Genomic DNA, 27,345 nt, shown 5'->3' with positions numbered 1-27,345 from the left:
AAACCAAAACCGAATTCTTATTGGCTGAACAATGTGACAGTTGGTGCAGAATCAATTTTCGTTGAAGATATTTTTTCATCATCAGCACCTGTGTTTTTACATCAACTTTCAAAAAGTTATTTTTAAAACGAGCTCCAGTATACCAAAAGAGTTTTCGTTTTGATTAAAACCTTTAAATTTGTAATATCCCTTTTACAAATTTGTAATCTCCCCAATAAAGAGTAATGACCGTATACTATAATTCTCCTAGTAAATCTGCCATTGACTCACAGAAACATTAGACTTTCAACCCTCTGTCAAGTTCAGGGGAGATGTTTTTTTTGTACTGCAGTTTATGTTTGAAAAGGTTATGTGCTCTAAACGCACAGCCATATAAAAAGTGTTTAGAACTTCCTGTCCGCTAATTACATCCTGATAGAATCAGAAGATAGCCACTCCCTATTCAAAGATAAAATTGAACAACTAACATGACAAAAAATCTTTAACCTAAATTTGAACCTTAATTGAAATGAATATATGATCACTTATAGCAATTTTTTTAACCGATTTTGGCTACCGATCCAGCGATCATGGCTACAGCGAGTAAACTGAGTTGCAGCATCGACTTCTACAATTAAGTCGATAATTCAATGGATTAGTTTACCGATCTCACAAGTTTAAATCTGTAGCTATCAACAAACCATGCACTTTATCTTGAAAGCAAGTATGGTTGATTTTATGTTTTTATGTTTGAAAATATATACAATATAGTAAGAGCTACAAGGCCCTGAAACTTCAACCTCTAAGACTAGCAGTGTTAGAAGTTAAAACTTCAGGAAGTTGAGATTTTTATCGACTATGTTGTTAAACTATGTGCTTTTTATTTTTATGCAGCACTACTGAGATTTATCTTTGAAATCTATGTAACTTTTGGTTTTTGTGGATTTGCAATATTTTAACTGTTTTGTTTTTTTTAAAAAAAACGTTTTTGTTTTACAGTTTTAAGATTTAATTCAGTTTGCTGAACAAAAAGCCCCAAAAGGTTTTGAGATTACAAGCATATTTTCTGTGTATCGTTTAATAATTTAGGCTCGGTCAATTTAATCCCGAATACAAAATGGCTTTTCTATTTGCAATCAAGAATGCAAGGTTTCTGATTGACTTAAGGAATATGTCTCAACAGTTATAAAAATTTGATTAACTCCTATGATGTATATCTTTAGTTTTGTATCATTAACACACTTGATGAAAAATTTAAATTTTCTTTTGATTTCAATATAATTAAACATTTTAAATAATTTGAACATTCGAACGTAGTTTTTAACACTACCGTAGTTTTCAAGGCGGACTTTTTCATCTGCATATCAGTTACAATGTTTTTGAATGTGTTACTTATTATGTGCCTCTCAAGGTCTTTTTTTTTTTGTCTTTTTTTCTTTTGCTTTTACAAAACACTATGAACATTTAACTCAATGAACACTTCTTTGAAAAAAAAAAATATGAAAATAGTTTTTAACAATGAACACTTCTATGAACACTATGAAAATAGTGCTTAATAACAGTGTCAATTCAATAATTGTTCAAGGTTAACAAAATAAGTCTAATTCTGTTGTTGTTGTTTTTTTTCTGGTTATTTGTTGTTCTACTCGTCTTTTTACTTTTTTTTAAATATTTTGTGGCTGTAAATTGATATCGTTTTTAGGTTCAACATTGGATTATCAACGATCTTCCAACCAAAAGTTCAACAAGCAATCGGAGTTTCTGTTGCATCTTTCGTTTCTATGAGCATTGTCGAAAATGCTCTCTTGAACTCGAATGATATTTTACTTAGTATGAGCGCATCACACACCTCGCAATGCATGAAAAAATGCAGCGAAATAACCAACTGCACGTCATTTAACGTCCTCCCTAAGAAAGCGGTGAGTGAAAATCCGTATGAATGTCAGTTTCTACCTTTGAACAAGTATGCTGATGGATTACTCCTTCAAAGCTCTCCTGGATGGATGCATGTCAGCATGCTGGTAAACATTTTACTTCTTATTTATATATCACTTATTTATTTATTTATATACTATTACTACTTACTTGCTATTTGTTTTATTAGTTTATTTGTTAACTAACATATTTAGAGAGCCCTGTTTGTACATTGAGAGATTGTAGATTGAGAATTGGCTGAGAACTTTTAGTACTTAGGCTTTTCAATATTCAACTTTCTCTTATCTTTTTAGGGATTCTACTCTCATTGAGTCTTTGATCTTTCTATCTATCGCGTACTTAGGATTCTACAAAGAGTCTTCTTTAATCATTCATTCATCTCTTAAAGAAATTCTTTTATTACTTTAGCATAAATAATGACTCTGACTGGCACTTTTTCAGGGGTTACCTGTAAGTAATTGTTAAAACACTGTAAAATACAGCTAATATATGTTAAGAGCAGCCATGATACCATGAACAAAAATACCAAGTGTTTCATAAAAAGTTCTGAACCTCTTGTTATATGAAAACACAGTGAGAAACTAGTGAATTCTTTGTACACGGTATGTGAATACATGGATAAATTAGTTTTAACCGCCCTTTTGTTACAAAGCTAAAAAAACCTTTTGTAACTAAAAATCATTAGCTTTTAATTTTAAAATATCTATCCAAACGCTAGCACATTACAAGACAGTGACATTTTATCTTGATTCTATTTAGTAAGGGATTTTTTGCGCAGGAATGTTTGTACGCAAACGATGTCATGGATTACATTGCAATATTTTTATATTATCAGTATTAGTTAAAAAGGATAAAAATGTTGCTGCTTGGGCCGTTGTTAATGATGTTTTTTTATACTAACCTAAAAACTAACTAAAATGTTAAAGCTTATAAAATGAATCAAAAGTTTACCGTTAAAATGGAAGAGTTGATTTAAAAAAAAACAAAAAACAAAAAAAAAAACCTAATTTTTTTGTGGTAATCAATCTTCAAAACCCAATAAGGTTTGCGGCTTACTTTAAATTGAAATTGATGTTTTCAACAAAATTCTTTTTCCATAGAGTATTCCATGTGAAAGATCGCCTTGCAAGAATAATGGCAGATGTAAGCCTTTGTTTGCTCAAGATGGCTTTCAATGCGTGTGCGATAGCAACAGTATTGGAGATTTATGTCAATATGCAGGTACTTTTGAATAAGTTAAACTAGGTGAATTACATTGTTTGATTGGGCATAAAAATTTTCTTTTAGTTACTTACAAATATGTATATTTGTAAATAACTACAAAAGTCTTTAGTTATTTTGCTATTTATGTGCAAACATTTATAGTTTTAACTGGAAAAGCTACACAGCGTCAAAATAGTGATTACTATCCTGAGGGTGAACAATCTGCTAGTTTTGCACTTGATGGAAATCCAAACGAAGGTGCTTGTTCTTACGCTGGCTTTACAAGTGGATTGGTATGGTGGAGAGTGGATTTAGGTAAAGTTGCATACATTGATAGTATAACCGCTTATTCAAGAAAAGTGTTTGATTTCTTAACAGATTTTGTTGTTACGATTGGAAACAATCCAACTGATCCGCAGAGCAATCAAGCATGCCTACCTATGGATGGCAGCTTCATTCAAACAACCTGTGTAAATAAACATTACAGTGGACGCTATGTATTTGTTTACAAAATACTCACACAACCTTATGTTTTATCCATATGCGAGATTAAAATCTACGGATCATACACTCTTTGAAAGTTGAAACAATTTTCTAGCATTTTTTCATGGTTTTGAGTTTTTATAGCGCATATCTTTTTTCTTTCATACTCTTTCTCACGAATATTTGTTTATAGTTCTGTGATCCAAGTCAACAATCAAACGGATTTTTTTATAAATATATGTAAAAAAAAAAAAGAAAAAAAAAAAGAAATTGAACCAAAGAAGTGACAAACCATTCAGCAATCTTAATCTAATGAATTCAAGCTTGTAACAATATAAATATAATATATTAATAATATAATAGTAATAAAGTAAAACTCTTATGAGGAATTGTGTGTTTTCTTAACTGTAAAATAAAAAGGTGCGTCAAAAAACCAAAATCGGTTTTTCAGACTGAAGCCAGATTGAAACTTATTTCGGTTTTTTGAAAAACCATAATAAATCGGTTTTTCAAAAATCCCAAATATTTCGTTTTTCAAAAAACTCAAGTAGGTTGAAAAACTGATATTTGTTTCGTTTAGTCGGTATTTCAACAAACCATTATTTGCTTTTTGATAAACCCAACTACCGGCTACCAAATATCCCATTTGTAACTATGTTACCATATTCCATTTGTAGAGGATATTGCAATATCAAATAAAAAATATGCTGCCATAACCATAGTGATGCCACAAGAAAAATCTGGGATATCTTTCGTAACAAGTATTTTATCAACAAAAAGATCTATTGATGTTGGTCTTAAAACCGGGCCTCTATTCCGGAGAATAGGAGTGAGACAAGCCGCGTCCTAAATCAAAATAATACATAAAGTTGTAATTAAATTACAATGAATAAAATATTTTCACTAGTAACACTTATGATAAAACTCTTACCGTTTCAAAGGCATATAGAAGACTCCTCTCCTCTGAGAACAGATGAACAAGCAAAGCAGCCCTTAAGTTCTTTGAGATGTCTAAAAAGGTCGTTAATATTAATGTTAATATAGATCGATATGTATGTATGTATGTATGTATGTATGTATGTATGTATGTATGTATGTATGTATGTATGTATGTATGTATGTATGTATGTATGTATGTATGTATGTATGTATGTATGTATGTATGTATGTATGTATGTATGTATGTATGTATGTATGTATGTATTAGGGTAGGTCGATTTTACCCCGGCCCATTGAGTAATGTTGCAGTAGTTGAAATAAGATACCTCAAAATATTTCAGTGATTTTGGATGAAAAATGGTTTGCAGATTTAATTTTAAAGATTATTGTAATTGTACAAAAAGCGAGATAAATGGAAATTAAAATTTTCAATTGTGAGAATATGTTAAAAAGTTTTCTAAACGTCTTTTTTATAATTTATGATTCTAAATTTGTTTATCTTTTTAACTTAGTAACTTTTTGAATTTATTCAAAAATATCATCATATGAATGGGAATAATGGCATTAAAATTTATTACAGGAATTTTGTTCAATTCATTTTGCAAACTGATCAAGTTTATTCTGTAAATATAAAATTGTGATCAATATTGCATTACTGTGTTTAAAAGAATAATAAAATATTATATTTATTTAAGTTAGTAAGTCCATTAAATAATTTAAAAAGATACCGATGTCTAAGAGAAAGTATTAATTGAAAACCATGATTTCAGATCTTGTTGTAATCATATTTAACCATTATAAGAGAATGTTTTCAGGTCTTGGGCAGAATGCATTATTTTTAATTTTCTGCTTCACAATATATATAACATCATTAAATGGGAGAATATTTAGTCGAACGATAGCAGAAAAAGGAAAACAAGGAGAGTTGTGCAGCTTGGATGATGTTCTTATTTCAAACCATGCTGGAGCATAAACTTGAACAATAAAGTAGACTAGTTTTTTTTAAAGAATGGTTTGGTTGATTGTCTCTTGTATATAAACAGAGAATGCAAATAGCTAGAGTTAACCACCTTGTATGGTTAAGTGGGCCAAATTTATAAGCAGCCCATTTATCGGCAACTTTACCAGACCCTTCTCCTTTGCAATACTCAAATAAGTCTTTGATCACTACAAAGGTCTTTCAGTACTTCTTTTTGAATAAACCCATTAACTATAAGATTTGTGACAAATTCAAACAAAACTTGATGTGAATCCTGAATATTTTCAGCACATCTTTTGCCAAGAAGGCCACTAAAGCTTCCTGGTCCAGTTGTTACACCATCTAGTGTTTTAAAAAGAGCTCTTAAAGGAAGTTCGTTTTGATGTAGCGCGCACACAATGAGATGCAGTTTTAGTTTTAACAACTCTTTAAGTTTTACCACTAAACCACTTATTGTGCAAGTATTGGTAGCAGTATTATCAAGGAGAACTGCCTGAATACTTTCAACACTGTTAAATTCTTGTAAAACACTGAATGTCTCTTTTGCAAGTACTAAACCAGTTGCGCCAATAATAGGAATTGTTCTATGAGTCAAGGTTCCAGTAGATTTTCCATCTTCATAGGTAAATGTGAGTTGAAGTTCAGGTTCAATAGATTTTTTGAGGAATTCCCCTTCAGGTGAGTTTATTTTGCTAGAAGTTTGAGTGGTCTGATCAAGTTTGCTTTCCAAACCAAGAAAAATTAATTGATGTTTTTTTTCTAGATCTTTACCTTCACTATCTTTACTTGTGCTTTAGCCCTATTTAATTTGCACTTGTCAATCAAGATGTGATTGATATCAACATCTTTTCTCAAAATATGTTTAATGTCATCTAGTAAACCATTTGCAAGAGCTGCACCTAACTTTGATGAACACTCATTTCTCACTAATTCCATAGCAAACCTGGGAAGTTTAATTAAGTTGTAGTCTCAAGGAAATTTCTTTATTGGTTTGCTATTCAGGTTCTTCCTGAAAGAAATTGCAGCATACAAAATTTGTGTGTACTTAAAATATACCAATAGTTACAATAAGTTTACTTCAGTTTCAGTTGAACAGCTAGTTTCTTCAGATGACATTGTTTGTTGTATGAGATATTCTGCTCTATCAACTACCCTTTGAGATGTTGGTGTCGCTCATTATTAATCCTCTTGTTTCTTTTGAAAGCTACTTTATCAACTGAAGAAAATTGATATGCTCCTTTTGGACCAGTTTTCTGCCTCTGATCTTGAAGATAAACTCTATCTTCAAGAGGTACTTTCGCATTCTGAGGGCAAATACATATATGTTCTTCTGAGCAATTTGCTTTATTGCATGATAGTTTTCTTAGTTCCGTCATTAATAATTCACATAGACCACCACCATACTTCTTTCCACTTTTTTTTCGTGTAATAAGTGTAACTATAATTTTCTGCATTTTTTTATTGTTGATAATATTTGTAATTCTTGTTGAAGTTTTTGTTTACTACTTTATATTTATCTGTTTGTTCATTTAAAAATCACCAGATGCGCTAAATTTGATTGGCTGCTGTAACTTAACAAACATTTTATTGGTTGCATTATATATACAAAACGAGATATTTTGAAAGGACATAAATTGTTTGGAATTTAAAATTTCAAAGATTGAAATTGCAAATATTTAAACAAATTTAGGCCATAATTTAAAACTTTAAATACAAATCCGCAAGCCATTTTATTACAGTATTCCTGAAATTTGGTGGAGTTGTTGTTATACCCTAGTTACAGTAACTGCAACATTACTCAATTTGATATTCGAAAAAAATGGTGAGATCGATCTACCCTAATTTTATATATATATATATATATACACATATATGTATATATGATTAAATATCTGTGAGTATGTGTGTGTGTGTCAATGCATTTGAAGCTTCAAGAAGCTAAATTTAAATACAGACAACTTAAATTTATAGAAAAACACTGTGAATGTTTATTAAAACTAGTATAAACTTACAACTTCTTCAAACTTGAGACAAGGAAATTTATCCAAAACATCCTCCACAGTGCTGCTTTGACAATTCTTCTTGAGATTGCCAATGATTAGACCAATCTGGTTTTTTAAAAAGGGGACATCAGGGTGCAGCTTATTACATTCTTCTGATATAAAGGCTAGTAGATCCTCAGCGACATCATGTTCTTCCTGTCAATTGTGTTCTTCCTGTAAATAATAACTTTTATATTTGTAACTTTTATATTTGTATTATATATAAGGGCGGTCCAAACTAAAAACATGTGTGCTTAGTGTTCTTAACATAGTGCAACTATAATTTTGAAAAAAAAAAACACAATTTTGAAATTAAAGTTTAAAAGAAAAACTGTAATTACTGCCATTTTCATGTGCTGGCTTAATATTTGGATAAATTAAATATTACTGCACCATTTCCATGTGTTGGTTTAACATGTGCTATATCATATAAATGAGCACTTCTTGGGTACCTGAAATAAATAGATATTTTAATACAGCTTATAACTATTCAAATTAATAATAGAAGAATAAAAAAAGAAATTTAGAAATGATAATGAACAGAATTCCTAATCAGGAGTAATAATGGCACAAATGTATGTCCAATTTTAAAAAAAGACATGAAATAAATTCAGCATTTAAAGTCTGTTATCATTTAATTGAAAATGTTAAAAATGAATATTAAATTATAATAATCTTATTATTTTACTCTTAAATATGAATAACATGTCTCAAAGGGCCAAATAAATACTGCATTCTTGGGTAATGCAAAAGATAATGCATCTTTGGAGTCGATTTTTTGGGTATTCAATATGAGATAGATTTAAAAAATTCCCAATGAGATATGATATGTAATTTAATCATGTTTAATTGTAAAAGAAAACAAGATTTCTGACATTTGACGGAACAGCAAAAAAAACTTTCCAAAATGTTGGAAAATTATCACCATAGATACAAAGATAGCCAACAATAATTATTGGGAGATTTCTAAAGAGACACCAATTTTCTTTCCAGAAAGATGACCACTTATTGAAATTTAATGGCTGTTTATTTCAAATGGAACATTTCTTGAATCATGAAATCTAAACAGAAAGGTTTTTATCCCATAGTTCAACTGGGCTAAATTGATGATCTTGCTTTAAATCAAATTTTGGATTGTCATTTTCAGAAGAAGTGGAACTATTTCTTTCAGAATGTCCTGATGTAAATCTGGTGGAAAGGATTCAATAACATTAAAGTAAGGTAGTCTGTCTAAGCTGCATGATTTATTTATGCCAGATATTGCATTATTTGTAGAATAACTTTTAACTGCTTGTAGATGATTGTTGTAATTAGAAAGAAGAAAACTTTAGTATTTTATTTTGAATAATATTGCAAGTTGTATTTAAGATGCTATTGAGCAATAATGAAGATGTAAATTTCCAATTGTGTAATACACACCAAAGTTTTTGTTTCCCTTTTTTAGAGCCTAAAGGCTTAACTCCGCCTGATGTATGTAACAAAATTCATTAAATGTATCTTTTATAGCCAAATCAATCTTTTTTAAATTAGACTTAAAAAATTAATCAATTGATACTCATGAATAAAAGAAAAGAATGCATCATACAGATAGTCATTATCTAATACGTGGACTAAACTGGTGCTATCATTTTGATTTTCCGTTTAAATTGCTTTATTAAACTATTTTATGACAAAAAGAATATAAGTAAAGACTTCTCTTATGTCGCTTGACAAATCAGCATGAACTTGGCTTGCAATTGCATGCTTTTCTCTTAATTTTAGAAACATAAGGCATAAAAATAAGGAAATAAATCAAATTTAAAAAATTAAGAATGAAATGAACATTTAAAAAGGAAATGTTAAGTATAAACACCCCAGTAAGCACACAACGTTGAAACAACGTTGATCAACGTTATTTCAACATTGTTTCAACGTTGTGTGCTTACTGGGACCGCACACCTTTGTTTATATACTTTTCTTCATTTAATTTTAATTTTTCTTCATTTAATTTTAACCTTTCTTCATTTAATTTTAACCTTTCTTCATTAATTTTATTTAAAAAAATAAGATTTTCATATTTATTTATTCTGAAAAGAATATAGTTTTTACTGAAACTTACTGGCAAAATGTTAAGGACGAGTCCAGCCATCTTCGTTAAGTTTTTCAAAACTGAAAAACTTGACGAAAATCTTACGGTTTTTAAAAAAACCGTGACTCATTAAACATATAGCATAAAATCATGGCGCTCTATACTGAAGGCCTATTCATCGCGCAACCGTAAGCCGTGACTGGGGGCCTATTATTTTTACGGATTATCAGCAACTCTGCTATAAAATTATATTTTGGAGTCAAAATATGACTGTTTATGAGTTTAATTAGTTTATTTAGAAATATTTATATTAAAATAATAAAAAGTTAAAATTTTAAATTAAAAAAAAAAATTTAACAAAGAAAATATTTGCATATATTTTAACAACAACAGATACAAATCATTCTTTTCTAAACAAATTTATGATAACTTTAAAACTTTTAATGCAGGTTCTTTATTAGATCTTGGTGTAATTTGTGCACAAAAATTGTTTAAAAATATATTAGCAAGTGTGCTGCAATGTTTTTGATTAATTTCAAAATAGTAAAATTCAGAAACCAGCAAAAAGATGTCACTTAAGGACTTACGACAAACTATATCTTTTATCGAATGGAATAAGACAAAGCAAAAAAACACCCATAGGCAAACATTGTCTGGTGGAATTTTAAGACCACCACGATCTATAGACTTGAGGTACTCACCAAACTTTTCATAATAAAGTAATGTTTGATTAAACAAATTGTTTTCATTATATTCATTCCTACATACATAACCAGCAATATAAATCAAAGACATTTTGGTAGTATCAGAAATTGATGACTCTAGTTTTTCTAAATTGTCAAATATTTCACTACCTGCTTCACATAAAACATATGTACAAGAAGCACACTCATGACCTGAACTAAAATCAAAAGAATCTATGTCAATATTTAAAGATAACAACAGTGATGTGTGATTTATATGCAATTTTTCTATAATTTGTTGAACATTTATAAAGTAGGCACCCCCGGAACCTTGTCTTAATTTCCCAAATTCTTTTTCTAAGTGGTCACTTGTAAACATATCAAGAAGAACATAATCATGACTTGTTGCTAATAAATATTTACATAGCTCGACAATACCATAGCAAGTATGGTGAATTGATTTTGCAGTATCATTAGATAGCTGCTTCACTCTTTTGCCATTTTTACAACACATTTCAAGAGCCATATCACCAAACTGAAGTAGAGTATTAAGACGGCAATCATCACGATTACAAATAGGTGCTTCTAGTGGATCATTATGTCTTAATTTTGAAATTGGAATCATCTTATACAGATATTTTGGACCACCTTTGAAACATACTATCATAATTCCCAACACAGTTTTAGCCAATAATGATGGATCATCTAAAGATTTACCAAACAATGTTCCACCATGGTAAAGCATCATTTTTTTGACATATACTTCATCATGAATAATTATACAAATTTTTTGTTTTTCTTCAATGTTTTTGAAAACTGAGTCTAAGAAACTAGCATCATCAATTTTGAAAACTTTTGATGTTATGCGTGTCAAAGTACTAACTGATGGCAATTGAAAATCGTTTCTTAGTTTATTGTATAAAGCACGAGATATTGAAAAATATTCAAAACTACGTATAATTGTATCTGATTCATTTTTTTTTTTCCAATAGGCTTTGCAGACATAACTGATATTTGTTGCTGAATAATGTTTTTCTTATGATAATTTCCATGACATTTAAAAAATGTAGTATTTCCTCAAACTTTGACCAAGAGTCAACAATATTTACACGATCTTTACACAAACTTTTTATAAAACATTTTATTCCACAATGAAATGTTTCAAAATGTAAATTCTCAAAAATTTTAACAAGAAATAAAGGAACACCATCATAAGACATAATAGATTGAACATTAATTGTTTTTTCAATCATATATGTTATTACTGAAACTGAAAAAACCCTAAGATTATTTAATAAAACATTTTTAAAATCAATATATGTTGCTTTATCAGCTGATAAAAAAGTGCTAAGTTCATCAGTTTTAACATTTCTAACAACGCTTAAAGATTTCTGTGTTATGCGATGACATGGTAATGGAGTAGGTATTTGACTTGAAAGCTTTTATTTTTCAAAGCTTTTATTGCTTTTGGTACTTTGATAATTAGTTTTGCAGCCATATACACAACACTTTTTTGGCATCTATAAAATATAATTATTTAAAAGAACATAAAAATATGCAAACCATAACATAAGATTTTCAAACACTTTTTTGTCAAATATAATGGATCACTAACCATATCAGTCATAATGAATGTATATATATATATATATATATATATATATATATATATATATAAAATATAACTCATAACACTCTAAGGAGTTAACAAGTAAGTAAAATACAGTGTTTAAATATTTTTTACAAAAATTTATAATTTAAAAAACATTGATAATACAAAGCTATTGGAAATATAAAAGAATAAACAAGATTAATTTGAAAAAGTTAAAAATTCTCTGGCAAGTTTTTCAATGAGAGCTTTTCATCTTCGCAATTTTTAGAATGTTAAAAAAGGCCCCCAGTCACGGCTTACGGTTGCGCGATGAATAGGCCTTCAGTATAGAGCGCCATGCATAAAATCAATTGGATCAAAAAACACGTTTTCGTTTTTTTAAAAAAAAACAAGAAGTTTTCGTTTTTTGCAAAAAAAAAACCACTGAAAAAGCGATTCATTTTACAGTATTGTGTTTCTTTAAACTGTCAATTTTTCGTAATTGTTTTCTTCATAAAAATGTTCACTGAACCAAACATCAAAAAAAAGGTTTTATGCCACTTTCAGACGTTTTTTTTTATAGCATAAAAGCAATTAAGGTATATATTGCTTTAAAGCTCCACCAAGCATTACTTATATTAGGTAATTTTTTAAAGGTAGTAAAGAGTAATATATCGTGTTCTTGATAATATCAGAAGGCATTTCCAAACTGGTATAAAAACTGCATCATCGCGCTATTTAATGTTTTGAGCTATTTTTGCTTTGTTGTTGTTGCTCTGTTTTATAAATTTCCATAATTGTTATTGACTTCATGCACAAAATTATATAATAATATTGGATCCTTTTTTTAAATATATCGTATGATTTTGTGTAAGAACTTGGTTTATTGAATGCCTTACCAGCAAGCACACAACGTTGAAACAACGTTGAAATAACCCACCGAACATAAGACGTCTTTGAGACGTCTTTAAGTCATCTTTAAGTTGTCTAGACGTCTTAAAGTTGTCTTAAAGACGTCTTATGTTCGGTGGGAACGTTGATCAACGTCGATCAACGTTATTTCAACGTTGTGTGCTTGCTGGGTTAAAACTAAATCCAACACTCGATGTTGACATCTGTTGGATCATAACAACAATTCCATTTCTTACATTTGACAGTTGTGGTACCACAGATTAAAACATTTATGCTTTCCCATAATTAATTTTGGTCAAGTCTTTAATTTATTCCATTAAATAATGTTGATGCTTTCCAATCACTATGAGTTAGTGTTGATTAGCAAACTTCGTCGTTCTTATTAATTTTCGTTGCAGGTCGAGTATGGTCTGATAATTGTTTGCAAACTCATGCTGATTTAAAGGAACTTAAACTTTTTTAAATTAGTTGAAGTTTTTCGGTATTTTTTTTTAAAGAGAAAAAAAAAAAAAAAAAAAAAAAAAGATTTTTTAAATTTAAAATTGTTCCAAAAAAAAAAATAGTCAAATAAAAAAAATCTCCAAAGAAAATCTATTATCAGAAATTTTATCGTTCAATTTATTTTAAATTTTCATAATCTTCAAAAATAATTAAATTTTCATTTTGTTTATATGAATAATTTATTTTCATTGCGCAGAAGAGTCAATGATTGTAGTCTGATTATAAAATTATACAAAAAACTAACACAAAAACACTATTATTCGCCATCTTGAATAATGAACTTATTTTTGTTTTAAAGTGATATTTTAGTGGAAATATTTTAGTACTTTCCTAAAAATATATAAAATTTTGGATAGTAACTTAAAAAAACAACTTATATGTTACAGTTAGATTTGGTTTTTATTGCTTGGTTGTTATACTAAAATTTTCGCCATGATTTGCATTCGAATGGAGCGTTCAAAATTTAAAAATTTAAGTAGCGGTGGAAACCATGTTTAATATCTAAATAATTACTTTCACTTTTTAAAACTCGTCATCGAGTTGAAAAAATGGCGAATATTAGCGTTTTTGTATGAGTTTTTAATTTTTTCAGATTGAAATTAGAGTACGTTAAGTTGGTCTAAAAGTATTGTTTTTTTATACATTTTCTTCGTTTTAAACGACGATCTTTCATAATCTGCAAAAAAAATAGGGGGGGGGGGGTGCGAAAGTAAAATAGCGCCATTTTTTGCTGCTTTTGACTTTTCTTCTTTTCGCTTTATCATTTATTTATATGAAGGTTCTCCCACCTCATATTATCAATAAACAGTAATAATATCAACAAATACTTTTCAATAATAGGTTAAAGTCTTTTTATCAAACATTCTTTAAGATATATGTCCTGATTTATCCCTGGACTAATTGCACAAAAACTCAGAATAGCCCCTTTCAGATCGCTATTCATACATGCATGTGCTTTAGATATTTCTCTATACCTTTGTCTCTCACTTCATCTGGACATGTATCTATATTATCTGTGTAAAATTCATCATTAACGGGTTTCAAATCAAAATAGAATGTGAAGTACTTTTCATCGTCCATAATAATCATACTATCTGACCCATATAATAGATTAACCAGCTTTCCACTAAGTCTTTTTGACTTTTGACTAATCTTTAATTGTATTTAGGTTTTTTTCCACGTGTTTTATAATGAATTTCTACTTGAGCTTGTTGACGACATATGGCTGTGTGACTTGATGAAAATTTTTGGGCTAATTTACGCAAATTTACACGAACCTTATTTTTTGCAGCTCTTTTCAAAATACCCCAATGATTATTGTTACGCACCTCCGATTAAAAGCTTTTATGTTGTTAACATCTTTACCTTCCCTGCATCTCTTCATATTATTGCAAATAGCAGCTCTTGTGTAACCTTCTTTCTTGAAACGATTTACCACAATAATATCTGTAGCATTTTTTACAAGAAAAGTTTTTATGTTTTTTCTTAAAATCTATCTTTTTTGAAAATTAAAATACATTTTGATTTGATTTTTCAGATAATATGCCAAAGCCATTGATGCATGACTTACAAATAATTCCACAATATTTACAAATTATTCCACGTGATTTCAAGGCGTGGAAAAAAAAAACTTGTCTCAATCCACCCGTTCTATCTGCTAAAAGGTATTTGAAATTTCCTACCCACTAGCTAAATCTTGGCAAATCAGAAGACAGCCACTCCCTTTTCAAAGATAGAATACTTAAGCCCACTGACTTGACAAAAATTTATGATAACACTTAATCTAAAATTGGAATGAATATATGATCTTTTATAGCAGATTTTGTAGTCGATTATGGCCAGCCAATCCAGCGAGTCTACTGAGTTACAGCATCCTCCTCTATAATAAAGTCCATAATTCAATCGATTGGTTTACCGATTGCACAAATTTAAATCTACAGCTATCAACAAACCACGCGCTTTACCTTAATAGCAAGTATGATCAATTGTTTGTTTTTATCTTTGAAAATATATAATGTAGCAAGAGCTGCATAGACCTGAAACTTCAACTTCTATGACTAACAGTCTTAAAAGTTAAAGCTTCAGGATATTAAGACTTTCATTATGTACTTTTATTTTAATACAGAACTACTGTGAGTTTTCTTTGTTATATATGTAATCTTCGGTTTTTGTGGATTTACAATGTATAAACCATTTTTCGAAAAATGAAAATATTCTAATAGAGTTTTTAGATTTAATTCAGTTAGTTTTAAGACATGTTACACCTCGATAAAGTTTTGAAATCTGAAGCATATTTTGTGCACATCATTGTTTAGTAATTTAGGCGGTGTCAATCTTGGAAAGCAAGTGCGCTTCTATTTGTAATTTAGAAATTGAGGTTTCTGTTTGACTTATGAAATACGTGCCGAAAGTTATAAAAAATGGATTAATTCCTTTGACGTATTTTTTTTAGTTTCTTTATTTTTAATTTATAAAACTGATGAAGAATTTATATACTCTTTCAATTTCACTATTAAAAAAATAGTTTTCAGCATTACACTTGTTTTCACATGTTACATCTGTTACTATGTTCTGGGGAGTATTACTAACGATGTGCTTCTCAAGGTGCACATTTTTTACTATTATTCCTTACCTGCTATGCAACACTATGAATATGAAAATTAATACTAAACTCAATGTATAGTTCTGTTAACACTTTGAATGTAGTGTTTAACAACAGTTTCAACTCAATAATGGTTCTAAGTCAACGAAATGTCTGCTTTTCTATTGTTGTTGTTTTTTTTTTCGTTTTTTTTCTAGTGACTTATTACATTTTTTCATTTCATCTTTTTAAGATTTTTAATGGCCGTAAATTGAAATCATTTTTAGGTTCAACATCGGATCATCTGTGGTCTTCCTTCCAAAAGTTCAACAAACAAACGGAGTTTCTGTTGCATCTTTCGTTTCTATGAGCATCGTCGAAAATGCTTTCTTGAACTCGAATAATATTTTACTTAGTATGAGCGCATCACACACCTCGCAATGCATGAAAAAATGCAGCGAAATAACCAACTGCACGTCATTTAACGTCCTCCCTAAGAAAGCGGTGAGTGAAAGACCGTATGAATGTCAGTTTCTACCTTTGAACAAGTATGCTGATAGATCACTCCTCCAAAGCTCTCCTGGATGGATGCATGTCAGCATGCTGGTAAACATTTTACTTCTTACTTATATAACACTTTATATATTCATATACTATTACTACTTACTTGCTATTTGTTTTATAAGTTTATTTGTTAACTAACATATTTAAAGAGTTAAGTTGTACATTGAGAGATTGTAGATTGAGAATTGACTGAGAACTTTTAGTATTTAGACTTTTTAAGATTCAACTTTCTCTAATCTTTTTTTTACTACTTATTTGATATTTGCTTTATAACTTTGGTTGTTGAAATTTAGAGATTCAAGTTTGATGATTAAGAGATAACCTGTTTTTAACTTTTAACATTTTTTGACTTATCAAGATTTATGCAACTTTTTCCGATTGATCTTTTTATATAATCCATATTTAGGATTCTATAAAAAGTTTTTTTTAATCATTAAGGAGTTCATCTTTTAAAGAGATTTTTACATTCTTTTATCATTAGTAGCAACCTAATTGTCACTTTTTTAGGAGTTATATGTAAGTAATTACTAAACTACTGTAAAGTATAGATCATACAGGTTAGGAGCAGTTACGATTAATATCATGAACAAAAATACCAAAAGTGTTTCAGGTTCTGAACCCCTTGTAACATGAAAAATATTTTGACATGGTATGTGAATACATGGTATGTGAATACATGGGTAAATTAGTTTTAACCGCCCTTTAGTTACAAAGCTAAAAAACTGTTTGTAACTAAAAATCATTAGCTATAAATTTTTAAATATCTATCCAAACGCTTGCATATCACGTGGCAGTGATATTTTATCCTGATTCTATTTAGTAAGGGATTTTTTGCGCGGGAAAGTTTGTATATGAACGATATATAGCGATACTTTCTAAAATTTTAGCACCACCAAGCTGGCATAATAAACCTAAATATATCTTAAAAATGTGGGTTTTTGATGTTTAAGGAAACCATTATTATTAAGGGAACCATTATTATATTAGTTAACAAGGATAATCATGTTGATGCTAGGACCGTTGTTAATGATGCTTTTTTTCTTTTACCTGCTAACCAAAACTGCAAATTTTTAAAATGAATCAGATAAAACTAAGCTTTACCTTCGTTAAAATTGTGTTTAAAGTTGGTTTAAAAAAGCCGTTTTGTTGTGATTATCTATCTTCAGAGTCCATTAAGCTTTGCAAAGGAGTTAAAACAATCGAGGTCGACGTGTTTTAAAGTCGAAGACGAAGCCGCTAAAAGTTGTGTGTGAACGTGTTTCAATATCGTTAAAAGTTGTATAAAATTTAATTTGATGGTTTTCAAAATCGTATTACTTCGAATAAAATGTATTTTCGCAGTTTTCAAAATCGTAAAAAGTTGTATAAATTCGAAAATGGCGTGTTTCAAAATTATTAAAAATTTCTAATAGCATTCAAATTTATTTCCTAAAATAAAACTGTTTTTGAAATCGTTTGAGTAAACGAAATGAATGCGTGCGAAAAGTAAACAAACGAACACCGCGCGACTTCGTTCAGGTTTAAAGCTCAATGACTTTTAGTTCAAGTTTAATGGCTTCAATTTTAAGTTCTATAAGCTATACTTTAAAAGGAACTAGTATGTGACTGTGCTAGTACAATTATATTTTTCTCTTCTGTTCTCCCAAACTCTTACTCAATCCCTCAGGAAAAATCACAATCAATAAGAAGCTACGTATGTTCAGGTTCAAAGACATGGATTTAAAGTGAAGTGGTAACTAGTTTGGTATATGCTGGTAATCTCTGCCCTTCTAAGTTCTAAAAAGTTGAAGCATACATTACAGTAACATTACAGAAATACAGAATATACAAAAGGTATACTAAGACCCTTGCGTTTATTTAATAATCATTCCAAATTTCAAAAATTCAATTCCTTAAACAAGTGAAAAAAATTGTTTGCGTGTTATCATCATCTAATCTAAAATAATCCTAACATGCTACCCTAGTAAAAAAAATTTATTTGTCCGCTTCCAGTTTTCCATTCTCATTTTTTTGTGCTAGCTCCAGGCCCTGGGGAGCTTAAATAACGTCTGTCTTGCCTTTCCAGTTCCACAATCCTGGGGCTTGGTCTCCGTTTCATTTTTGGTATGGCGGTATCATCTGATACATCGGAGTTATTGCACCGTCGGTAAAAATGAGAAAAAATGCGTTAAAGTGTAAAAATGCGTAAAAATGGATAACACGCAATTTTACCGCATTTATCACTTTTTACTGCTTTTTATCACATTTTATCGCTTTTTTTCCTGATTACCAAAAAACAAAACAAGAATTTTTTAAATTTGATTTTTTTTATTTCTTGCTATTTGTATTTACTTTTTAATTGCTTTCATATTTCTATTTGTAAATTTTATATTTACAGTTTAAAACAAACAAGTTATTGATAAAAAAAATAATCATCAGATATATCATCATCTGTCTCTAACAAAATATTTACAAGCTCAGATGCTCTGTACTTTTTTTTCTGATTCCTCTTCCTATTCGACTTCATTATTTTTATTATATTATTATTTTATTCTATTATATTTTACTTCATCATTTTTTATATTAATTAATTTTGCTTTTTTTGCTAGTACTATTACTACTTTGTCTTTGCTGGAGTGCTATTGGAATAAACAAATGAGAGACTTTGAGTTTGGTCTTCACCTTGAGTTTCTTCATGCCCCTCTTGTTGAGCTAGAATCCCTGACTCTCTTTAGTGTCGTTAGCTGTAGCCGTTATTGCTCTTTAAATTCAGGAGCAGTTTCAGTTTCTGATATTTGATTTGGAGAAGCCTTTTCAGGTCCACCTCTTTTTCTAGCTTTGGTTTGACTTTGTGATCTTCCATAATGGGGATTCTTCTCAGTCGGTAGTGTGACATGTGATAACTCATTTGGCTCTTCTTCACAAGTTTTTTCCCAACCTTTGAGGTTAGAAGGAACCCTCGTGTAATTTTGACTTACAAAAAACTAACATCCCGGTGTTTTCAAGCTTTACATTATGCTTAAAATTTGAAACTGTCCTACCTCCTACTGAAAACATTCTTTCTGTTGAAACAGAAGTCATAGGTATAACCAAGTAACTTCTAGTCAGACCAGCAAGTAAAGTTAACTCATTTTTATCTTGCTTCCAATATTCAAAATCATCTAAATTCCTTTCAGGTAAGGCTATTGTCTGATACTTTTTACATTCAAGCATCAAGGATGGGTTGAGCTTTGATTGGCTTGACTGTGAAGTCCCAGGGCGCTGCGCTTAAACCTGCCTCCTGTCTTTCAAAAACTTAAGGTCCACTGGATCCATAGCTTTGTCAAGGTCTGAAGTTTTTAGCGAAGTATGATCATTATCCAATGACTCAAAGAACTGGGTTGTGGTTGGGTGTTTGTCAAACAATTCCTTGATGGCAGCTTCCCTCCCTTCTTCACTATTTGCTACATTTTTAAGTGTATATTCTCTATAATATGGGTGCAGAAGTGGACCAGCATTATAGTATTTAACTACAATCCCATTATTGGGTAAAATTTTCTCAAATTCTTCAATGTAGGCACCCTGAAACTTTAGGGTCACTCTTTTCAACGTCATTTACAGTCCTTTTGCAAAGCAAGTGGAGATTTAATATGCCTTTTTGAACTTTATGCATGGTCACTTGTTTTTCAGAAGAAACATTTGAGTTTTTATGAATTCAAAACTGTAAAATACAATTACAAAACATGATTTTAATGTGTTAAATGCAGACTCTTGTTACTTTTCCGTTTTAAAAGTTATAATTCAAAACTTAATTTAAAAACATAAGTGTTTTTGGTCTGCTAATGTTAGTCTTTTATACTGTAACTTTTCTCTCCTTTTGTACAAAATCATTTTAAAGTAATTTCAATTTAATTGGAATAAAATTATTTTTAAATGAATAAACAAGGAAATAAAAGTAATCAAAATATATCAAGAAGAAAAAAACGAAAATGGAATGGTGTTGTTGGAAATAAAAAATCATCTTCTTCCTCCATCTTATCCTCTTTCACTTTTGATAAGTTGGTGCAAATATTGGGCTCTTAAGTTGACTTAAGTAAAGTTGACAAAATCAGAATTCGACATATGAAGACAAAGTCAATGGATAAAAGTAAAATTCAGAAAAAAAAACTAAGAGCGGTCAAAAAAGGTTTCATAGATGATCAGCAAATAGAAGAAACAAGTGATAGTTACATCCCTGGTGGATTTCAATAACTATTATGCTCTTCTTATATATTTTTTTCTTATTTTTCCTTTTTTGGCAATTTGTATTTTTTTAAACTTTGAAACACATTTTTTCATTAACGAAACTTTATTACATAATAAATTTTCAGAATTTGTTTATTATAATTTAATACTTAGTTTAACCCTCAGAATTTTAATAAAAATCTATAGGAAGTGAAATATTGACTTTTAAAGTGCTGGATTTATTGATGTTTCATTTAGGTGATTTGGTGATTTTGTTAAAAATGCAAAATATTTTGTAAAACGATTTTGATCAAAAAAAAAATACCACGGTCAAGCAGTGTGAAATATGGCTAGGAAACTATGTTCAAAATTTTAGTTCGAGTTGGTTAGGCAAAATCAAGTTATTAGGTTTTGAAGATTTACTAAAAACACGTGTTTCACAACACATTTTTGGCCATTATGGATAGTAAAATTTAAAAAAGTAGTTGTTCTTTATTTTATTTTAATATAAATTTAATTCTCATCAAAAAAAAAATCATAATTTTGATTATTTTAAAAAAAACTTGTTTTCAGTTGGGTGCCACCTTAAAAATGAAAGTTAATTAAATCTTTTAAAAGTCAAAACTATTTAAATCTTTTTAAAATTATTTTTAAAAAATTATTTGTACACACACTGGGCCCCGGGAATCTTCCCCGTCCACTCACCACCGCCCACCCCTCTCAGCGGCCATACATATGAGTATTATTTTTTAATTAGTTAAAAAATAATACTTACATGGGGCAGGTGGAAAATATTAAATAGAAATGAAAGTGATATTTAAAGAATTGAAATAAAATTGAATTTAAAAAAATGAAATAAATTAACGAAAATACCCGATCGCGCGAAAATTATGGTCCGATGATTAGGTAATTAGTACCCCCATTTTCGGGTACTTCTATGGGTAATACTTCGGGTAGTTTACATCGGGTAATACCCGACTTGAAGGGTATTGGGTACCCTTGGGTATTCAAGTCGGGTTTTCGCTCCCTAAGTTTTAACAACTTATGTTGGTTTTTAAAGTCGATTAAAATTAAAATTACAACTTTTTACGGCTTTCATAATCGTTTAATTAATTCTTGTTAACTAATTTTTTAATGATTGTTCTTCGAAGTTTAACGTATTTCAACGTTGTTAATTAATTTTTTTCGAAGTTTAACGGATTTCAACATCGATTAATTTTGAGAAATGTCACCAAAGTGAGGGCTTTCAAAGTTGAACGAAAAATATACGAATCTCTAGTTTGCGGGTTGTTTTAAATGCAAAATGATATTTTAAACGAAATCCATTTTCTGTAGAGCATTCCATGCGAAAGATCGCCTTGCAAGAATAATGGCACATGCAAGCCTTTGTATGCTCAAGATGGTTTTCAATGTGTGTGCGATGATAACAGTATTGGTGATTTATGTCAATATACAGGTACATTTCAATAAGTTTAGCTAATTGAACTATATTATTTGCTTGTATATTAAAACATATTTAGTTATTTATGCATATATATACATATATATATATATATATATATATATATATATATATATATATATATATATATATATATATATACACACACACATATATATATCAGGCGCGGATCCAGGAATTTATAACTGTGTGGCCAAATTTTATTTTCACAGTTGAAATTTCGATAAAAGATCGATATTTTAATATTTTTTTCACAGCATTTTTTGATTGAATAAAACGTCGGGAACGTATAATAAGAACCGTTGTGGCCATGACAGGAATCTCTATAGCCGAAATTCGTAAATTACGGCAGACAAATTTAAATTTTTAGGGATATTCCTTAAGCGAAAAAACCCAAAACTAACGTGGCTGCCGTTAAATTTAAACTAGGTGGCCATTGCCACAATGGCCACTACTTAGATCCGCGCCTATATATATATATATATATATATATATATATATATATATATATATATATATATATATATATATATATATATATATATATATATATATATATATATATATATATATATATATATATAGATATATAGATATATATATATATATATATATATATATATATATATATATATATATATATATATATATATATATATATGTATATGTATATGTATATATACATATACATATATATATATATATATATATATATATCTATACACATCTGTACACAGCTATGTGTAAATGTTTATAGTGCTAACTGGAAAAGCTACACAGCGTCAAAATAGTGATTATTTTCCGGGTGGTGAACAATCTGCTAGTTTTGCACTTGATGGAAATCCAAACGAAGGTGCTTGTTCTTACGCTGGCTTTACAAGTGGATTGGTATGGTGGAGAGTGGATTTAGGTAAAGTCGCATACATTGAAAGCATAACTGCTTATTCAAGGCAAGAGTATGATTTCTTAATAGGTTTTGTTGTTACGATTGGAAACAACCCAACTGATCCGCAGAGCAATCAAGCATGCCTACCTATGGATGGCAGTTCCGTTCAAACAACCTGTGTAAATAAACATTACAGTGGACGCTATGTATTTGTTTACAAAATACTCACACAACCTTATGTTTTATCCATATGCGAGATTAAAATCTACGGATCATACACTCTTTGAAAGTTGAAACAATTTTCTTGCATTTTTTTATGGTTTTGAGTTTTTATAGCACATATCTTTTTTCTTTCATACTATTTCTCACGAATATTTGTTTATAGTTCTACTATCCAATTCAACAATCAAATGGATTTATTTATAAATATATGTAAAAAAAAAAAGAAAAAAAAAAAAGAAACTGAACCAAAGAAGTGACAAACCATTCAGTAATCTTAATCTAATGAATTCAAGCTTGTAACAATATAAAAATATTAATATATTAGTAATATAATATAAATAGAATAAAACTCCTGAGGAAAAAGGAAAACTGCAGATGGTCAGCAAATCCTTTTTTCCCGTAAATGCGCTACTATAAATGCGCCAATAGTTCATTAAAAACGTAGAAAAACTTAATTCTGCATTACTTTTAATGTCATCTCTAATAGCGGATTCATGAAAAAGAAGTTAAGCCCTAGTGGTTGTGAACCTGTAGTGGTTTGGAAAAAAATTGTTAACAATTTTTTCTTAATTTGTTGTAAACTTATTTACCACCCTAGGTGCTTAGTATGGAAAACTTAGTATTTGTATATTTAAATGAACCAATAAAAACTTCAAATCGTCAATAAAGTAATGAAAAGTAAAAAAAAATAAGTTTGTTTTCCAAAGTTATAATCCAAAGCTCGGAAATCTTAAAGCAGTTAAAGACCATGAAAAATAGCTTTTTAATCAAAGATTCCTAAATAAAAGACTAAAATATCCTATTCATTCTTTTTAAGTTAGCTATGCTAGCATCAATATATGGAGCTGGGTAAGTAAGACAAAAAAACTAGTTCTTTACAGTGATTGATTTGTTTACTTTCTATTATCGAGTAGCCACTATTTTATAAACTTCGCATTTTATTTGAACAAGATGTTTCAATAAAACAAAGTTGTTCACAATCTTTAGCCGAGTTAATAGAACAACGTTTGAATTCCTTATCTTTAAAATGTCTTAACAGCATATCAAATTATTTGTAAAAGAAACAGACTTTGATACTGGGCGTCATCAAATTAGTTTTTGGTTTTATTATCACCATTACTTCACCAATCTTGGGCTGAAACTATGATTTTTGGCAACATGCATATATATTTAGTAATTGCAAATTGGCAATGACCAATATATTCAACATTTTAACTTATCCTGTTAAACATTGTTCTACTTTGTTCAACTTTGCTCCGATTTGTTCAACATAATTGAATTATAATATTGTTACGTTTAACTAAGGTTTTTTAGAAGTTGAAATCTGACAACGTTGCATTTCATAACGGTCGCAAAAATGAAGCTAACTAAACTAAATGTGAGACGAGACATGACATATAGGGGTCAGTTACTAACTGCTAATAGATATTGATACTTCAACAGATGAAAATGATTTTTATAAGTTTTTAATTGGCAAGTAAAGACTTGAGGTTTTCGGAATTTAAAAAGCGTTTGACTTCTTAACATATAATTTCCTTTTAAAAATCTAAACTACATTTCAGTCTCGCTTAGCTTGATATAGAGGTCAGTTCTCCGACGATAACTTTCACGATTGCTCCGTTCACTTCGATCACAATTTGTTTGGCTGCATCAATTACGATTCTTTTGACGTTTTGAAGAGCGTCAATCACCTTCGGCTTGTTTTCCTCGATAACTTTCATGGTGGCATCCTTAACTGCAGATCCCAATTTGTTGACAGCCGACTTTACTTTTGACCAAACTGTTAAATGAAAGCAAGTTAGTAAGAAGCTTTTTCAAATGCTGGGAGGATGAGGGGGTCAAATGGCGCCGGTAAGCACCAAAAAGCAAAACTAACAAACTCGCTTTAGGAAGTTTAAGAAAAGACACGCTCTCTTTGTAACAAACGAGCACTTACTGTCTGTGACGCTTCTTTTGACAATAGGTTGATCCTTGCTCATTTCCTCGATTGCTGATGTGAAATCCAGCTCTGCGATCTTTTCTGCTGCCTCGATATTGCTGATTGCAGCAGGCGCAATTTTGTTTCTCAACTGCTCCACGATGTTGTGCACTTTGGTTCGGACGTTTCTCCAGACTAAACAGCAACATACAAGTACACACTTTTGACAAAATAACACATCAAACTATATTATCAACAAAATTAGAGAATGCTTTCGTATTTTCAGCCTATTGTCTGTCGCTTTAAAAAAGCTGTCGAGGTTTTAATGACTTACTGTCTCCATTTACTGGAAGCAAAGCGACAAGCTCTTCCAGCTTATCGGCCAACTGATCAAGATGGCTGTGGTAGCGGTCGAGTAGTACAACGACAGAGTTTCTCACCACCGCTTTGGCGTTTTTAAAAGCATCAATGATTTTACTTTTCGTCTCCGCCCAAGTTGCTAAACAGACAAAAAAAAACATGATGTTTACAATATAGCGTTTGTAAGTTCCATCTAGGCTAAATATATACGTAAATAATAGCAGACCATCACAAAGCATAAAAGTAAAATAGCAAAAAAGTGCGTACCGTCGGCGTATGCGAAAGGACTGGTAATGGCTCTTGTGAAAGCCTCTTGGATTCGTTTTGCAAGATCAACAAAGTCGACGACACCCGTCAGTTGCAACTCCTCCATCTTCTTTAAGGTTTGCATTAGTTCTAAAGAAAGTGGTCAATGTTTATTTCCTTAAACACTGTCGTTTAACAAAGTAGTTTAGCGTTGCAATTTAGAAAACATGAACGCAGGTTGCTTTACTTATCTCGCTGACCAACTCATTGTTTTGCACTCGGTTGTTATAATGAACGGTTGTCTACCTCTGTATCCAATTTTTTATTGTTTTACATGTTGCAATTGAATTAAAAGAAAATAAAAATTAGCCTACTGTTAAAAATGACTTGAAGCTGCTCTTGCGTGATTTCTTTGTTGATGGTGATGTCCACATTGTTAACTGTGATGGTTTTGCCGTCGACCGAAACTTGTGACAGTAGAGGTGTAAACACCTTGTAAAGATCGGCAGTTTTCTTGGCCATTTCAATCATCACATCGGCAACCTCTTTATCAGCAGTTTGAACAAGGTTGACGAGCGAATCAGAAGCTGCTTGTAGACTTGGGCTCTCCTGAGACACAATCAAACCATTTAAATGCGTTGTGTTTGCAATATTGTAATAAATAAGTTAAATGAAACACGAAATGCAGGAAAGACAAACTTACGGTTTGCGAGAAGCCATCGTTTTGCGCGAAGGCGATGGTTTGTGAAAGGAGTCCCAAAAGTACAACGGCGAAAATCATCTAATAACAAAACTGTTACATTTAGGTTTTATTTTTTTTATGTTATATTAATTTAACCACTCATTGCTTTGTTGTTGTAATAAATAAATATTCATTGTTACATTTGTTTTCTTATCATAAATTCTAGTATTGTATTTATGTTACACAGAACTTGAGAATTGCAAAATAACGTAATAAATACCTTTAGCTGTTTTGTGCTATCACGTAGAAATCTTGAGCAATGGATTTAGCGAGCGGTGGTCGTAAAATGTAATATTCAATGCGCTGTCTCAATTTATATCCATTATTAAAAAGGCGTTGTTGCTTTTGTTTGATCAGTTTACCAGATGGAGGAGCGGAGTTTCAAAATCGCCGTGCTTTTGGATGAGTTTTGTTGACTTTACAACATTTGCTAACAAACCCACTGGTTTTGCTAATACCCTCCCTTTCTTTTTTATAGCTATTACATTGAAGATGTTTAAAAAACTGGTAAAACTGGTTTTTACCTTTCTTTTCTTTTGATCGTCTTAAATGCGTTGATTCGTTTATTTTATCCGCGAAGCTTTTTTTCCTATTTTTTTTTTTTTTTTTTTTTTTTTGAACTTTAGAATATTTCTGGACCGTAATAAACTATAGCTTAATACTTTTACAAGCTTATCATAAATAAGTAGATTTTTGCATTAAAACTTAGTTAATTTTTTGTTCCAAATTCTTTTCATTAATAGAGCTTTTTAAATCCGCTGCAATAAAAAGAACTCAGTTCGAAAATTAAATTTATCCACTTTCGAAGTTTTCTTCCTGCTGATATTCTCTAAATGTTTCTGTTCTTCAAGATTCTAATAACAATAT

At 30.0% G+C, this 27,345-nt stretch overlaps 3 protein-coding genes and 1 long non-coding RNA gene across 6 annotated transcripts in view; 1 reads left to right on the top strand and 3 right to left on the bottom strand.

Annotated features, from left to right (window-relative positions):
- LOC145195315 (uncharacterized) overlaps positions 1-26,811 on the bottom strand; it is a 45,109-nt gene extending 18,298 nt beyond the window's left edge. Inside the window, exons 1-13 of the mRNA XM_090070002.1 lie at positions 26,699-26,811; positions 26,440-26,517; positions 26,111-26,345; positions 25,758-25,886; positions 25,465-25,629; positions 25,149-25,325; positions 24,783-24,992; positions 14,622-14,761; positions 14,261-14,467; positions 6,671-6,966; positions 6,290-6,461; positions 5,727-6,227; positions 4,262-4,446 (exon numbers count right to left, since the gene is read on the bottom strand). Of these exons, the coding sequence (XP_089926128.1) occupies positions 4,262-4,446; positions 5,727-6,227; positions 6,290-6,461; positions 6,671-6,966; positions 14,261-14,467; positions 14,622-14,761; positions 24,783-24,992; positions 25,149-25,325; positions 25,465-25,629; positions 25,758-25,886; positions 26,111-26,345; positions 26,440-26,517 (2,495 nt within the window). The 5' untranslated portion in view covers positions 26,699-26,811. The remainder of the gene's footprint in view (positions 1-4,261; positions 4,447-5,726; positions 6,228-6,289; positions 6,462-6,670; positions 6,967-14,260; positions 14,468-14,621; positions 14,762-24,782; positions 24,993-25,148; positions 25,326-25,464; positions 25,630-25,757; positions 25,887-26,110; positions 26,346-26,439; positions 26,518-26,698) is intronic.
- Positions 1,283-3,801, top strand: LOC145195322 (uncharacterized). Its single transcript, XM_090070203.1, has 4 exons — positions 1,283-1,390; positions 1,682-2,000; positions 3,015-3,135; positions 3,280-3,801. Exons 1-4 carry the CDS (start codon positions 1,353-1,355, stop codon positions 3,693-3,695), a joined length of 894 nt encoding a protein of 297 aa, XP_089926329.1. The 5' UTR covers positions 1,283-1,352; the 3' UTR covers positions 3,696-3,801.
- Positions 7,605-9,778, bottom strand: LOC149880196 (uncharacterized). 3 transcript variants are annotated; one of them, XR_016446156.1, is made up of 3 exons: positions 9,659-9,778; positions 7,902-8,012; positions 7,605-7,734 (listed from the first exon to the last, which is right to left on the bottom strand). It is a non-coding gene; the product is annotated as an uncharacterized LOC149880196 (long non-coding RNA). The 3 variants fall into 3 exon arrangements; XR_016446158.1 differs by having other exon boundaries at positions 7,620-7,734; positions 7,954-8,012; XR_016446157.1 differs by lacking the exon at positions 7,605-7,734 and having other exon boundaries at positions 7,901-8,012.
- LOC149880195 (uncharacterized) lies at positions 9,966-11,334 on the bottom strand. Its single transcript, XM_090070204.1, has one exon. It carries the CDS (start codon positions 11,057-11,059, stop codon positions 10,049-10,051), a length of 1,011 nt encoding a protein of 336 aa, XP_089926330.1. The 5' UTR covers positions 11,060-11,334; the 3' UTR covers positions 9,966-10,048.
- Positions 26,812-27,345: the final 534 nt, after the last annotated feature.

This window comes from Hydra viridissima, unplaced genomic scaffold (assembly GCF_058129835.1).
Source record: "Hydra viridissima isolate aposymbiotic clone 2 unplaced genomic scaffold, HvirCarnegie_v1 scaffold_13, whole genome shotgun sequence".
NCBI classification, from domain to species: domain Eukaryota; kingdom Metazoa; phylum Cnidaria; class Hydrozoa; order Anthoathecata; family Hydridae; genus Hydra; species Hydra viridissima.
The sequence above is the reverse complement of the archived record's forward strand: the minus strand, read 5'-3'. Positions and strand labels throughout refer to the sequence as shown.

Coding starts and splice junctions, on each gene's coding strand:
- LOC145195322 (XM_090070203.1), top strand. CDS start 1,353: ATGTTTTTGAATGTGTTACTTATTATGTGCCTCTCAAG. Junction 1,391..1,681: donor CTTATTATGTGCCTCTCAAG/GTCTTTTTTTTT, acceptor TATCGTTTTTAG/GTTCAACATTGGATTATCAA. Junction 2,001..3,014: donor GGATGCATGTCAGCATGCTG/GTAAACATTTTA, acceptor CTTTTTCCATAG/AGTATTCCATGTGAAAGATC.
- LOC149880195 (XM_090070204.1), bottom strand. CDS start 11,059: ATGATGCTTTACCATGGTGGAACATTGTTTGGTAAATCTTTAGATGAT.